General features: G+C 43.0%; 2 protein-coding genes across 6 annotated transcripts in view; one reads left to right on the plus strand and one right to left on the minus strand.

Annotated features, from left to right (window-relative positions):
* Window positions 1-1643, plus strand: part of CEPT1 (choline/ethanolamine phosphotransferase 1) — a 35765-nt gene extending 34122 nt beyond the window's left edge. For all 4 annotated transcript variants that reach the window (XM_084853655.1, XM_084853658.1, XM_084853654.1 and 1 more), the window contains exon 9: window positions 451-1643. In XM_084853655.1, the coding sequence (XP_084709781.1) occupies window positions 451-570 (120 nt within the window). In that variant the 3' untranslated portion in view covers window positions 571-1643. The remainder of the gene's footprint in view (window positions 1-450) is intronic.
* A 2199-nt stretch (window positions 1644-3842) lies between these two features.
* DENND2D (DENN domain containing 2D) overlaps window positions 3843-13171 on the minus strand; it is a 52182-nt gene continuing 42853 nt past the window's right edge. Inside the window, exons 8-12 of one of the 2 annotated variants that reach the window (XM_084853653.1) lie at window positions 11139-11316; window positions 10142-10183; window positions 9607-9691; window positions 7208-7447; window positions 3843-5478 (exon numbers count right to left, since the gene is read on the minus strand). In XM_084853653.1, the coding sequence (XP_084709779.1) occupies window positions 5417-5478; window positions 7208-7447; window positions 9607-9691; window positions 10142-10183; window positions 11139-11316 (607 nt within the window). In that variant the 3' untranslated portion in view covers window positions 3843-5416. Of the gene's footprint in view, window positions 5479-7056; window positions 7448-9606; window positions 9692-10141; window positions 10184-11138; window positions 11317-13171 lie in introns of those variants that run through there. The other variant, XM_084853652.1, reaches the window with a different exon arrangement.

Here is a 13171-nt window from a genome sequence, read left to right on the forward strand (position 1 = left end):
CAGTCTGCTGGTCATTGCTATTTGTATCACCTATATACAGTGCATTGCGCATTTACCTTGCCCTTCTTTCAAGCAGCTTAGGGCAGCATAGTTTCCCCCCATGTTATCATCAAAACCAACTTGTGAGGTAGGTTAGGCTGAGAGAGTGGTTTGCTGAAGAATGCTCAGTAAGCTTTGTGGATAGCAGGAGTTTGAATCTAGGTCTCCATCATCTAAGTCCAATACCCTACCACATTATGCTGGTTTTCATATACTCTGGGCTAGCAGTTGAGGAAAGATGGTGCCTTTACACTATAGAAAAAGCAGTTTGTTGCAAGAAGAAAAAGACAATGCTACATTTAAAGGGTAAGAAAGATCCTAATGTACAGTGAATATATTCAAAACCTGCAGAAGAAATAGTTTCCGTGCCTTTATGTCTAGATCTCACATGTGGCTATGTTCTCCTTTCAGATCTTTTCTCTCTTTGATTTGCTCCGATACTGTGTCAGTGTGTGCAATCAGATTGCTTCCCATCTTCACATCCATGTCTTCAGGATCAAGACGTATTCCACATATTCTAATCATCATTAGTTAACTTGGTCATTGTCACAATACAAAACATCTGACAACTGTTTTCTACAGGAGAGGATGCAAACATACTGAGGAGACTATGGAAACTGGAACAGATAGGAACAAATCTAATTTATAATAATGTTGCATAACTTCTACTCTGTTATTGATGACACTCGCTAGTCTCCTCTAAAGAAAGGGGAATCCTAAGCACTCTCCAGTCAGGAAAGCATGCAGAGAGTAAAGCTTTGACTTTGGAATTACCTTGACCATAGAATAAACTCTTGGATTAATGGATTCCTAACAGGAACTTCTAATACAGTGTAATTGCAAGCTGTAAGACAACGTGCTTTCTAATTTTAATAAATCATCTCTTAGGAAAATACTCATTTAGTAAGTACCCACTCAAAAATAATTACTAAAGAGTTGAGCTTATGATACACAGATATCCCACTAGCTTTTTGTGTCTTGGACTTTTGAGTCTAGACTTTGATCTCATTATTCACCTGTTGCTGATAACTGAGGTAGATTTTTAAGAGTCCAAAATGATACTTTATATTACTCCCATTGTCTCTTTGGAAGTTGGGTGTGTTTAAAAGTGCCATCTTTGGAAGGAATCCACTGTGGCTGGGCAGTCTGTTCATTTCGATTGAGTGCTGTGGGTCTGCTGAATGCAAGTTGTTCAGCCACTGTGCTTGATGAATTGCACCTTTTGTCTTTAAAGTTTTACCCCCAGTACCTGTGAGGGGTGGAGGGGTGATCGTCAGCATGCAGTATAGTGTGGTACCTGTCTGTTTATTTTATTTTTTAAAATAAACATCTAAAGAATTTATTTCTCAGTGTTCTTCAGTGGAAAGTCTATACAAAATCTAGTTACTTTTTTGTATAAAATTTATGCAAAAATTATTTCTGCTCTTTAATAAATAAGAAAATTCTCATAACTATGACCATCCTTGTGTTCATGTGCTATTTTGAGCTAATCTGCAAAGTATTAACTGGAACTGATAAAGTGTATTTTTGCTATTGAAATGCCCCTGTGCATCTTGTACATCTTAATAAAGACAATACAGTCTAACTTCTCACAGGATAAGCTTGTAATGAACCAGTTGGAACTAGTCCTGTGTGATTGAGACAAGGAAGGATACTAACTGAAAAGGGCGGGATATAAATATAATAATAACAACAACAGCTTTTACTCATTAGGTAACAGGGCACTACTGGCTTAACCAGTGGTAAACTAATGAAGCAACTCTTGGGAGAACATCAGCAGGGATACCATCTGGAGTAAGCAGATGGAGCAAGAGAGTATATTCTTGTGACTCAACCTAGACTGTGGGAGCTAAATGTTGGAGGTATTATATGGGAGAAATAGGAACCAAGAGCACATCTGGCAGAGCTGCTTCTCAGCTCAGTGATAGAGGATGGGGCTAGGAAAGAAAAGCTGTCACTGGAAGTACAAGCTACTGGTTGACAGATCCCCTGTCCTACAAATGCAGTTAGTATCACCAAATGTGTGAGGTGCAGGCAACCCTATGTTTTGTCTTGTTACATGTAGTAGACCAGCTTTCCCCAACCAGGTGTCCTCTAGATGTATTGTATTACAGCTCCCAGCACTCTCAGCCAGCATGGCTAATGGTTTGGAATGATGGGAGTTGCAGTCCAACACATCTTGAGGAGACCAGGTTGGGGAAGGCTGTGGTGGACAATTGCCTTTTCTCTCATATATATATATACACATACACACACATACATACACACATACACACACAAACACACACAGAGTCATGTGAAAAAGAAAGTACATCCTCTTTGAGTTCTATGGTTTTATGTATCAGGACATAATAAAAATAATCTGATCCTTAACAGGTCTTAAAATTAGGTAAATACAACCTCAGATGAACAACAACACATGACATATTACATCGTGTCATTATTTATTTTACAGAAATAAAGCCAAAATGGAGAAGCCATGTGTGAAAAACTAAGTATACCCTTACTGCTTCCATAGGTATGAAGACGCTAAGTAGCAGCCAGGTGCTGCTAATCAAATGCCCTTGATTAACTGATCATCAGCAAGTGTGACCACCTCTATAAAAGCCGAAATCTCAGGAGTTTGCTGGTCTCGAGCATTCGGGTGTGTGTTAACACAATGCCAAAGAGTAAAGACATCAGCAATGATCTTAGAGAAGCAATTGTTTCTGCCCATCAATCTACGAAGGGTTATAAGGCCATTTCCAAACAATTTAAAGTCCATCTTTCTACAGTGAGGAAGATTATTCACGAGTGGAAAACATTCAAGACAGTTGCCAATGTTCCCAGGAGTGGACGTCCCAGCAAATTCACCCCAAGGGTAGACCGTGCAATGCTCAGAGATATTGCAAAATGTCCAAGAGTTACATCTCAGACTCTACAGGCCTCAGTTAGCATGTTAAATGTTAAAGTTCATGACAGTGCAATTAGAAAAAGACTGAACCATTATGGTTTGTTTGGAAGGGTTGCCAGGAGAAAGCCTCTTCTCTCTAAAAAGAACATGGCAGCACAGCTTAGGTTTGCAAAGTTGCATCTGAACAAATCACAAGACTTCTGGAACACTGTCCTTTGGACAGACGAGACCAAAGTGGAGATGTTTGGCCATAATGCACAGCGCCACGTTTGGTGAAAACCAAACACAGCATATCAGCACAAACATCTCATACCAACTGTCAAGCACGGTGGTGGAGGGGTGATGATTTGGGATTGTTTTGCAGCCACAGGACCTGGGCACCTTGCAGTCATTGAGTCGACCGTGACCTCCTCTGTATACCAAAGTATTCTAGAGTCAAATGTGAGGCCATCTGTCGGACAGCTAAAGCTTGGCCAAAATTGGGTCATGCAACAGGACAATGATCCCAAGCACACCAGCAAATCTACAACAGAATGGCTGAAAAAAGAATCAAGGTGTTGTAATGGCCCAGTCAAAGTCCAGACCTCAACCTGATTGAAATGCTGTGGCGGGACCTTACGAGAGCTGTGCATAAACAAATGCCCGCAAACCTCAATGAACTGAAGCAATGTTGTAAAGAAGAGCGGGCCAAAATTCCTCCACAATGATGTGAGAGACTGAGAAAGTCATACAGAAAATGATTACTTCAAGTTATTGCTGCTAAAGGTGGTTCTACAAGCTATTGAATCATAAGGTGTACTTAGTTTTTCACACACGGCGTCTCCATTTTGGCTTTATTTCTGTAAAATAAATAATGACACGGTGTAATATGTCATGTGTTGTTTTTGTTTTATTATTATTTATTGCATTTATATCCCGCCTTTTTTTGTCTTGCAAGGAACCCAAGGCAGCTTACATTAGCCTCCTCCTCTCCACTTTCACAACAACCACCCTGTGAGGTAGGTTGGGCTGAGTCTGTGACTGGCCCAAAGTCACCCAGAGAGCCTCCATGGCTGAGTGGAGACTAGAACCAGGATCTCCTGGCTCCCAATCCAACATTCTCACCACTACACCACACTGGCTCTTGTTCATCTGAGGTTGTATTTACCTAATTTTAAGACCTGCTAAGGAGCAGATGATTTTTATTATGTCCTGATACATAAAACCCAACGTTGGGTTGGATCCAGATTAGGTTAACTAAACTTAGGTCCCACTGAAATCAAAAATAAATTCAGCAATCAGGAAGAGCAATTTTACTGGGCTGTGGGTGTGGGGAGAAGCCATGACACAAACCACCAAATTTGCCGGAAAGTGAAAAAAGGGGGACGGGACATCCCCCTTCTCTTTAGTCGCTTGTTAATTGTCTCTCACTCCCTGTTTTAAGATTTCCCCTCCCACTGATAAATTAAGTATGCCAAGCCCAGGGCCAGTGTACTCCCCCCTGACCCCTCCAGGGGCATGGCAGGAGAAACAGAAGGGTTTTGTGTCCTATGAATCCAAAGCCCTCCCCAGAATGCTTCCTGTTTGCCACTGGAGCACCAACAGCAGATATTTTAAGAGGGAGATCCACAAAATCCTATAGCCCCTGTGACGGACCATAGGATTGCACACTTAGTCTGGTTCCAACACACTGCATTTGTTCCTACATGCGTCACTAAAAGTACAAAACGGACACCAACATTATTATTCAAAGGCAGATCTAGAAATAAATGCTGAAAGTTGTAGGACATTTCTGTTGTTTTGCTCCCTTCCCCCATTTCTATTTTTCCCCTTCAAACAGAGTAATTCCTTTGCATGCTATTGTTTCCCACCCATCCCCCTTTTTTGACTGCTCAGTAACAGAATTTCCTTGAGAGATGTCCTTATGAAGCAAGTGGAGCCATTGTTTCTTGGAAATGCATCTTTACAAAAGAGAAATAACAATCTCATACCAACAACAGAATCTCATCAGAAACAAACATTCAATATGAGGCCTTTGAACTGGAAACCATTTTAATGAGAATAAAAATGTTTCCAATGAACATAATTTGTCTGTGTCATTATTCTACATTCTTTGTCATCATTAACCACTCCACATCTCCTTCATTTGACTATGTTTTTAGAGAAAGTCTAGAGTCCTGTTTTGCTCAAGATGATAACATGGTTCATTATACTTCTTTGTTGTATCTTCCTTTAGGACTGTAGCTGTGTCTGACTATGTTGGGCTATAAAATTACAGCCAAACTGTATCAAAAGAGCAGCTTGTAGTGCCAGTCATGAGAGAGGGGAAGGGCAGGAAATAAAGTCTGAAGCCTCCATGCCCTCCCATGGTTCACAGATGAAGGCAAGAGAGCCAGCAAAGCCAAGGGTCTTCTTCCTCGTATGGAGGTATCTCGATCCAAGTATATGATTAGCCACAGCCTTGCCTGTCTGCTGGCAAGCAATCCTCTCTTGTAGAGCACAGGTTCAGGAGAGTCTCCTTTGCTTCTTTTGTTCTTGATATTCATTTAATTTCTGCTGAAAATATCCTGTGGATGAGGGGAGAAAAAGGCACCAGTCAGTGCATTCTAAATTTGGATTTCTTTCTCTCTAAAGAACGCAACTGGCTACTTCCACATTACAGCAAAGTGTTCTGTCTGCATGGAGAGGTAGTGACTTGGCAGTGCTGTAAACCCAATTGAAATGCTAGCACAGTATTGAGGGGGTTGGAGCTAGTAGGGCCCAGTATTCTGAAAGATCAGGGAGATAAAGGGTTTTACGCCTAACCTCACAAGAGCAGACTTCTGTTTGTGCTATGGGACTTCCCCTTGCTTTCCCCCCACCCCTGCAGCTTCTGAGGGTCCTCCAACCCCCTAGAACAGATTTAGAGGGCATGCAGGGGCTACATAGGGGACTGGAAACCTATTTGGTCCATGGTTTCTGTTCTGCTGGTGGATGGCTCGCAATGGATCCAACCCAAATGGCTCTACCAGATGATGGGGATTTTTTGCACAATAAGTGTGCAGTAGTTATCCATTTGTTACAGGAGATCCAGATGACAAAGTATAAGTCCTGTAGTGATACTGCATTTTTCCAGCATTCAAACTGGAATAATTTATCAATGGGAAATGCAAATCTCCCTGCTCTCAGCTAGACTCTCAATTACAGTCAACAACACGGTATAGATTGAGGTTGTGTGAGAGAGGCACATGTCCCTATTTAGTACAGCCTAAGAAACAACTCCTCATTTCCCGAAGATTTATTTTACTGACATTGCTTTTACCCTGCTGGCAAAATTATATGGGAGACGTGCAGAACCTCAGGCCCAGGCGTCAAATTTAGTGCTCCGGGGTTCTCCAGATGGCCACACCTCCTTTTCTTGGCCACACCCTTTTCCTCCAACTACCAATTGTTGGGTCGTTTCATGGTGCTTCTTTATGTTTCCTCCCAGCCCCCATTCTAAAAGGTGGAAATGCCTCTCCTAAGCCTTAGTTACTGACAGTAAGTGTTTTATTTATTATTTATTTATTACATTTATATCCTGCCTGTTTTCCTCCTTAAGGAACCCAAGGCGGTGTACATAATCCTCCTCCTCTCCATTTTATCCTCACCACAACCCGGTGAGGTAGGTTGGGCTGAGATCTGTGACTGGCCCAAGGTTACCCAGTGAGCTTCCATGGCTGAGTGGAGACTAGAACCTGAATCTCCCGACTACCAGTCCAACGCTCTCACCACTACACCACACTGGCTCTCCAAGCTTTAAGCTAAAATATACTGGTATTTCGGCCCCACTCACCACTAGAATGCAGCCCTGAAAGCTCCAAAATGGAATTCGGCCCTCATGACGAAAGAGGTTTTGCACCCATATCTTTTCCCTTGCAAGAGTAAAAGCTTAGAAGGAAATTTTCAGAAGAAAATCAGTACAAAGGGAAAGGGCCGACAGTTGTACATGGTGGTAGTAGAACTGCTCCCTGTGCATGGAAAGTGTGCATATCCTCCATGGACCAAAAGAAACACACCTTGGGAAAGGGGGGATGGCCTAGCAGGTGGCGGAGGGCTCCTGCAACAAAGGAAGAGGCCCAGACAGGGCTCTCCTCAGGCACGAAATGGTGCTCTGGGCATCTTAATCCCCAAGCGTGGGGTGATTTGGCTTCACTACAAGTCCCAGTCAATACATTCTCTGGGAATCTTCTGTTGTGTGACCATCCCTGCTCTATGGAACTGGAACTGCAGGGGCAAGGCACAAGAGCGCATGTCCATGATGGGCCAGGAATTTACCTTCTACACATTTCCTGCTTGTTTCTGCTTCTTCAATAAATAATGAGAACATCTGAGTCTTCACAAACTTTTTTAGAAACCTGCGGCTGGTCTTGGAGGCGAGGGCCTTGCAGAAAGGCCGCTCCTGGAAGGAGCCCACACCATTTCTGCTCCATTTGATGTGCGATGGATAGTGGCCGATCATCTTCACAAAGAACTGCACAAAGGCATCCGAAACACAGGCGTTGAGTTCCTCAGATGCTTGAAAGACAAAGGGAGAGAGTGTACACTTCATGTCCCAGGAACAGTACCCCTTTCCCAAGCTTTAAGGTTTGGACTGTGTTCCCTCCTCTCCTGGCTCACTGACAGAAAGCTCTGAAGGTGGTAATGTAAATGTTAGAGCTGCCATATGGATGATGATTTAGAATGACCACACATGGTGGTTGTCACCAGATGGGTAATAGTTTGTGTGCCATGGCTCACAGTGAAGATTGAGGGTGCTTCCAGATGGATGGCTGCTAGCACTGTCAGTCAAAAGACACTGTGCAGCTATTCCATCTCTCTGTCCTTAACAGATTTTTTGTAGAACTAAAAAAGACAGAAGCAGCAATGGGAAAACACAGGTTTACATGACACTGTCAACCTCCAGGGCCTCTCTTGTGTTTTATAACCTTTATCCCGGCTTTTTTCTTAATGGGGAAAACGTAGCAATATATTTTAATCGTGCTTTGAAGCACTCCAATGGCTGGTGAATTTCCGGAATCATTATACAACCATCTAGTGACTGTATGTGAACTTGCAGAGGAAGGCAGTCCCCCCAAAAGGACGTGTAAGCATGTGTAACGCAGCCAATCATAATCCTGCAAAGAATCCGGAAGCAGAAGCCCAGGTAAAGGTTCAGGATAAAAGCCTGGTGTAGGAAAGCCTTATGTGGCACCAATCTACATATATACAGCCCTAGGGATCAGGCATAAAACTCACCCTTGCTGGGCTTCTCATGGTTCTCAGACACTAATCTCTAATGGGGATTATGGAGAGTTCATGTGAACAAGAACATCCTTCCATTGCACAGCACCTTTAATCAGCAAGCTTTGAAGCTCTGCATATCCATTCATTAATGAAGAAATGTCTACAGCTTGAACACAGTGGTGTATAAAGTCTTCAAGTAACTGGTGTCCCTGAGACATAAAATCCACTCTCCTGGAATTAAATTGCTAAGAAGCTATTACTATCTGCAAGCATACACCTTCAAAAGGGAGACTTTGCCTGCTGTGCTGGCTTGCATATAATCTACAATAGCAGAAATACCTAGAGATGTTTAAAAAAGAAAATCTAAAGACTTTCTGTTTCATTAACCTCAAAAATGTCACAGATGTGAGAAGCTGTCAATGGTGTTCCTCCTTCATCACTCCCTCCTTCCTTCCCCTGTAAGGTCTTAGGGAGCTATCACTTGTCCTGCAATGCATATCAAACTTTTCTACATTTACAACCTTAGCAAAAGGAGAGGGAGACATCCATTCTAATCGCAGGGCTTAATCCAAGCTAGAGATCAAACCCTCATCCTACCCTTAAGGCCAGGCCTTACCCCTGAATCATATTCATGATGAAGAATAATGAAGAATTTAGTATCTCTGAGCATTTGCAGAGTGCACACCCTCCTTTCTGGATCAGACTGAGGGCCTGTCCAGGCCAGCATCCCGTTCTCAACAGGAAGCCTACAAGCAACAGCCCTTCTCTATTATATGTCCTCAACATCTGATATTGAGAGGCATACTGCCTCTGAATATGGAGTTTCTAACATAGCTATCACAGCTAGCTCTCACTTTTAGTTCTCTTCATCACTAAATGCAATGTTTACAATCCTGTCTTGCACAACTGTTGCTGAGGTCTAAAGCAGAATATCAGAGAAAAGGCACACCCATTTGCATTTTACACCGACCCTCTTAGCTGATGTGAGTAGACCTAATTCACCAGTGATCTGCCTATAGGCATACAGCATAGAACTCTTCCAAGTTAACTCCTTGGATTGAGCTCCTCTACTCCACGGTGCCACTTTTGTTGACATGGTTTTTTTTACCTTATTGCTCGTATGCAGCTTAAGGCCACATCTGCTTGCCAACTCCTTGCATCCCTGTTTTGCCACTTGAGTGCTACATAGCCCGCACAGGTAAAAATCCCCGAAAAAGCAGGAGCAACGTAGTGGAGGGAAAGCTATGCACCAACATTACTTCTGCAGTCAAATGGACTTCGTGCCTGTCTACAGGATCCACAATTTCCCCCATCCTTGGAAACAAGGGTATCCATTCTTAACTCATCTGGTCCAGGACCATCACTCTGACCCTTGGCTTCATCATGTGTTCAAATTCCTCAAATTCTCCTACTTTCTGCATATAGACCGGGGCAGACAGTTCCTTGCTTACTCTGTATATTGTTGTTCATCGCGGGCAGGGAGGACAGCATCTCATTCTGTAGCTTGGTAGGCAAGATCTCTTCTTCGTCACCAACCTAGAGAATTATTAAACAGGGAGGTTATTAGGAAAAGGGGCTATCGTTCAAAAGAACTCTTTGCTGACAGAACCTTCTGCTTTGCAGGGGAATCAACCCATCTTGCCACTAGCTCCAAGACACATTTTGCATGGTTTACAGACGTATCTACCATGAGTGGTCTCTCTGGAGAGACCAGAGGTGGGGTGGGGGTTTAGGTAAGGGCAGCAGAGTAACTGAAGTGACACTTGGTGCGGGGAGGAGGAAAAGACTGAAGAACACAGAGGAGGAGTGCAGGGAGAAGAGGCAGAGAGAGTGTAGAGAGACAGCCATAGATAACTCTTTCAGTATCTCTGAAGGAAGAGGTGAAGTCCCAGGCAGAAAGTAAGAAAGTGCATTTAATAAAGCCTCATTGCCTGTAAATGCCCATCATCAAAGTCTGGGTCTAATATAGATTCGGACTGCACTTACCACTTTTAAGAACTTTCCTTCACATAGGTCAACAAGCAGCACCTAAAAAGGCACAACAATATCCAGCTTTATTCATCCAGCACTGGTCTAACGGTTAGTGAATTACTCAGAGAATGTTCAGGGCTGAAGGGCTGAAAGACAGATGGCAGGCAATTCTGGAAGGCACAGATTCCAACCGAGCTCAGTCAAAAGCTTGGTCTACATTACGCCCAGCAGATGTGGATTTAGTTGATTTGGATTAAAAAAAACATGTTCTGTTTTAAGATTGTGATATGCTGTAAGTTCCTTTGTGGGCTGGAGTCAGCCCAAAGGCCAGGGTATAAACTGACTTTTTACACAAATAAATAACCAACTACCCATTGTTCTGCAATGTCTACACTGAAAAAATCTGGACCTCAGTTTCAGCATAGATATCGCTGAAGTTGTGACTGGATAGCGCAACTTACATTGATTTTATGAGAGCCAAATGTTCGCAGAAAACCTTTAAGATGATCTGACGCTGGCAATGAAGTTGACAGTGCTGACAACCACCCTTGTCAGTGGGAGGACAGAGGTTAGGGGGCCAAATCCAGCCTGCCTGGGGTCCCAATACGGCCCTCCAAGGCTCCCCAGATGGTCATGCCCCATTCTCTGGTCCCCCAACCACCCCCAACTGTTAATTGTTTGGTGGTTTCCTGGGTTTTGCATGTTCTTTTCCCCATTCAAAAAGTTTGAAATGCTCCTTCTAAGGCTTAGTTACTGGCAGTAAGGGTGTTATGCTAAAATATACTGGTATGTGAGTTGTTTTTGGAATGTGGCTGCACTACCGCTGGAATGCAGGCCTTAAGAGCTTCTCTGAAATTGAATATGGCCCTTGGAATGAAAGAGGCTTGACACCCCTGACACAGGGTGTCACCACCAGTGACTGGGTACTGCCATACTCCCAAAGACACCAACATCTTACTCTCTTGCCCATTCAATGACCTTTCTTCCCACTTTGGGACTTGCAAGACAGTACCTCTTCCATGGGTTGATCCAGAACTTCATCCAGGTGGCGCCTTTGGATCCCCACCATGAAGGGTGTGGGACAGCAGACAGTGCTGAGAAGCTTCTCTGGAACCACTGGGATGTACGTATGGGCCCAGGTGAAGGGGTAAAGGAGAGCTGCAGCTGCATGAATACACTTGGAGAGGGAACTGAAAGGGAGTCACATAATGCCAATTAGAATATGGAGAGATGCTCACGAGGCAAGGCCAGTATCCAAAAAAAATCAATGTGGTGCACAGACACCCTTTCTATCTTATTTCATTTCTTAACTGTATTGTCAGCTCCGTTGTGAAGGCTCGGGGGAGGATACAATATCACTGATTTAAAAAATGTAAAACTGAAATTCACTTCAGCAGCAAAATACGCAGCACCTTTTCTAAACAGCCAGATCCTGGTTCCTAAAAACAATCCCCAAAGACACTCAGCTCTAGCTTCGCAGTGAATCTCAGAGGGGAGTAGGGTTGCCAGCTCAGAATCTGGAGAAGCCTCCTCGCTCCAGTAGCTCCACAGCTGCAGATGAGATGCAGCTATGGCTTCCCTCACTCAGCCTTCCTTGGTACCATCACACACTTTTCCCTTTCCATCTGCTTTGGAACAGAGGGCCAGTCTCGGGGGGCATCTCCATCAGCGATTAACTCCGAGCCGGCTGCATGTTGAGGTCGTTATGGATACATGACATCGTGGCCATCCCGCAGCTGCCCCAGAGCTTATCACAGAAAAACCAGATTTCCTGAGACTGCTTAAAGTCTGATTCTTTTCCTCAAGTCCGGTTCTCCGACTTGTTGTGTGCCCCAACCCCCGCATTTACCTCTAGTATGCTAGCCTTGCCCACAGGTATGCCTTTCACCGTGTTCAAGGGGTGTTTCCTGTGTTTCCCATCCCTGCACAAACCAATTAGTGTCTACTCAGAAGTAACTCCCATTGTGATCAGTGAGGCTTGTCCCCTGAATGCCCACATCAAAATTTACAGAGATCCCACTCAACTGAAACGGCACAGTTTAAAGCACATTCCCTAAATGCTCTAAAGCATGATCTCGAGGCTCCCATGCCTGTGTTCTCCACACCTAGAGCTCCCTTTCCCAGCACAAACATGTGTGTGCTGTTGTCATCGTCATCTTCGTCTTCTTCTTCTGGTGCCATCTCCTACTGAAGGTTAGCTATCATTACAGCTATTTTTGTTTTTGACACTGTTGCTCTGAATAATTGTATAGAAGTACAGCTGAACCATTCCCTCAGATTCTTTAACCACGAGGTTCATCTTCTTCCTATTGATCTTTTTCCTTCCATTTTCCCTTGTATAATGAGTTGGAATATGGTGTATTTTTCACCTCGAATAATATGACCAAGGTATTGTAACTTTCTTCTTTTGATGGTCTTTACCAATTCTTTGGTTTACACTGTATAGTACGTTCTCATGTGTTACTCAATCAGTCCATGGTATTTTCAACATGCATCAGTATATCCACATTTCGAAGGATTCAATTTTCCTCAGATTGTTCTTTTTAAGTATCCAAACCTCCACTTTGTAAAATAATATTGAGAACATTAGCATCTTACCATCCGAATCCTTACCGCAAGATTTAGGTCCCGATTACATAATAATTGTTTCATTTTAACAAATGCTGTCCTTGCCATCTCCACTCTTGCATTTATCTCTTGTGTTTGTTCATTTCTTTCATTGAGCCAAGTTCCTAGGTATTTGTATTTTGTGACTTGCTCAATTAGCATATTATTTATCATAATTTAAATGCAGTAAAAGGTTTTTTGCTTATCACCATATATTTTGTTCTCTTGATATTTATTTTAAGGCCATACTCATTACTTACTTTATTAACCTGACCTAGTAATTTTTGTAAGCCAGATATATTATCTGTCATTACTACAGTGTCATCAGCATATCAAACTGCGTTAATTGTTTTTCCATTGATGTTTCTGCCAGCCATTTGTTCGGCAAGTGCTTCATTAAATATAGTTTTGGAATATAAATTGAACAGCATAGGTGAT

Source organism: Heloderma suspectum, chromosome 4 (assembly GCF_057233095.1).
Source record: "Heloderma suspectum isolate Gila_16-S chromosome 4, 16-S_ref, whole genome shotgun sequence".
In the NCBI taxonomy this organism is placed as follows: domain Eukaryota; kingdom Metazoa; phylum Chordata; class Lepidosauria; order Squamata; family Helodermatidae; genus Heloderma; species Heloderma suspectum.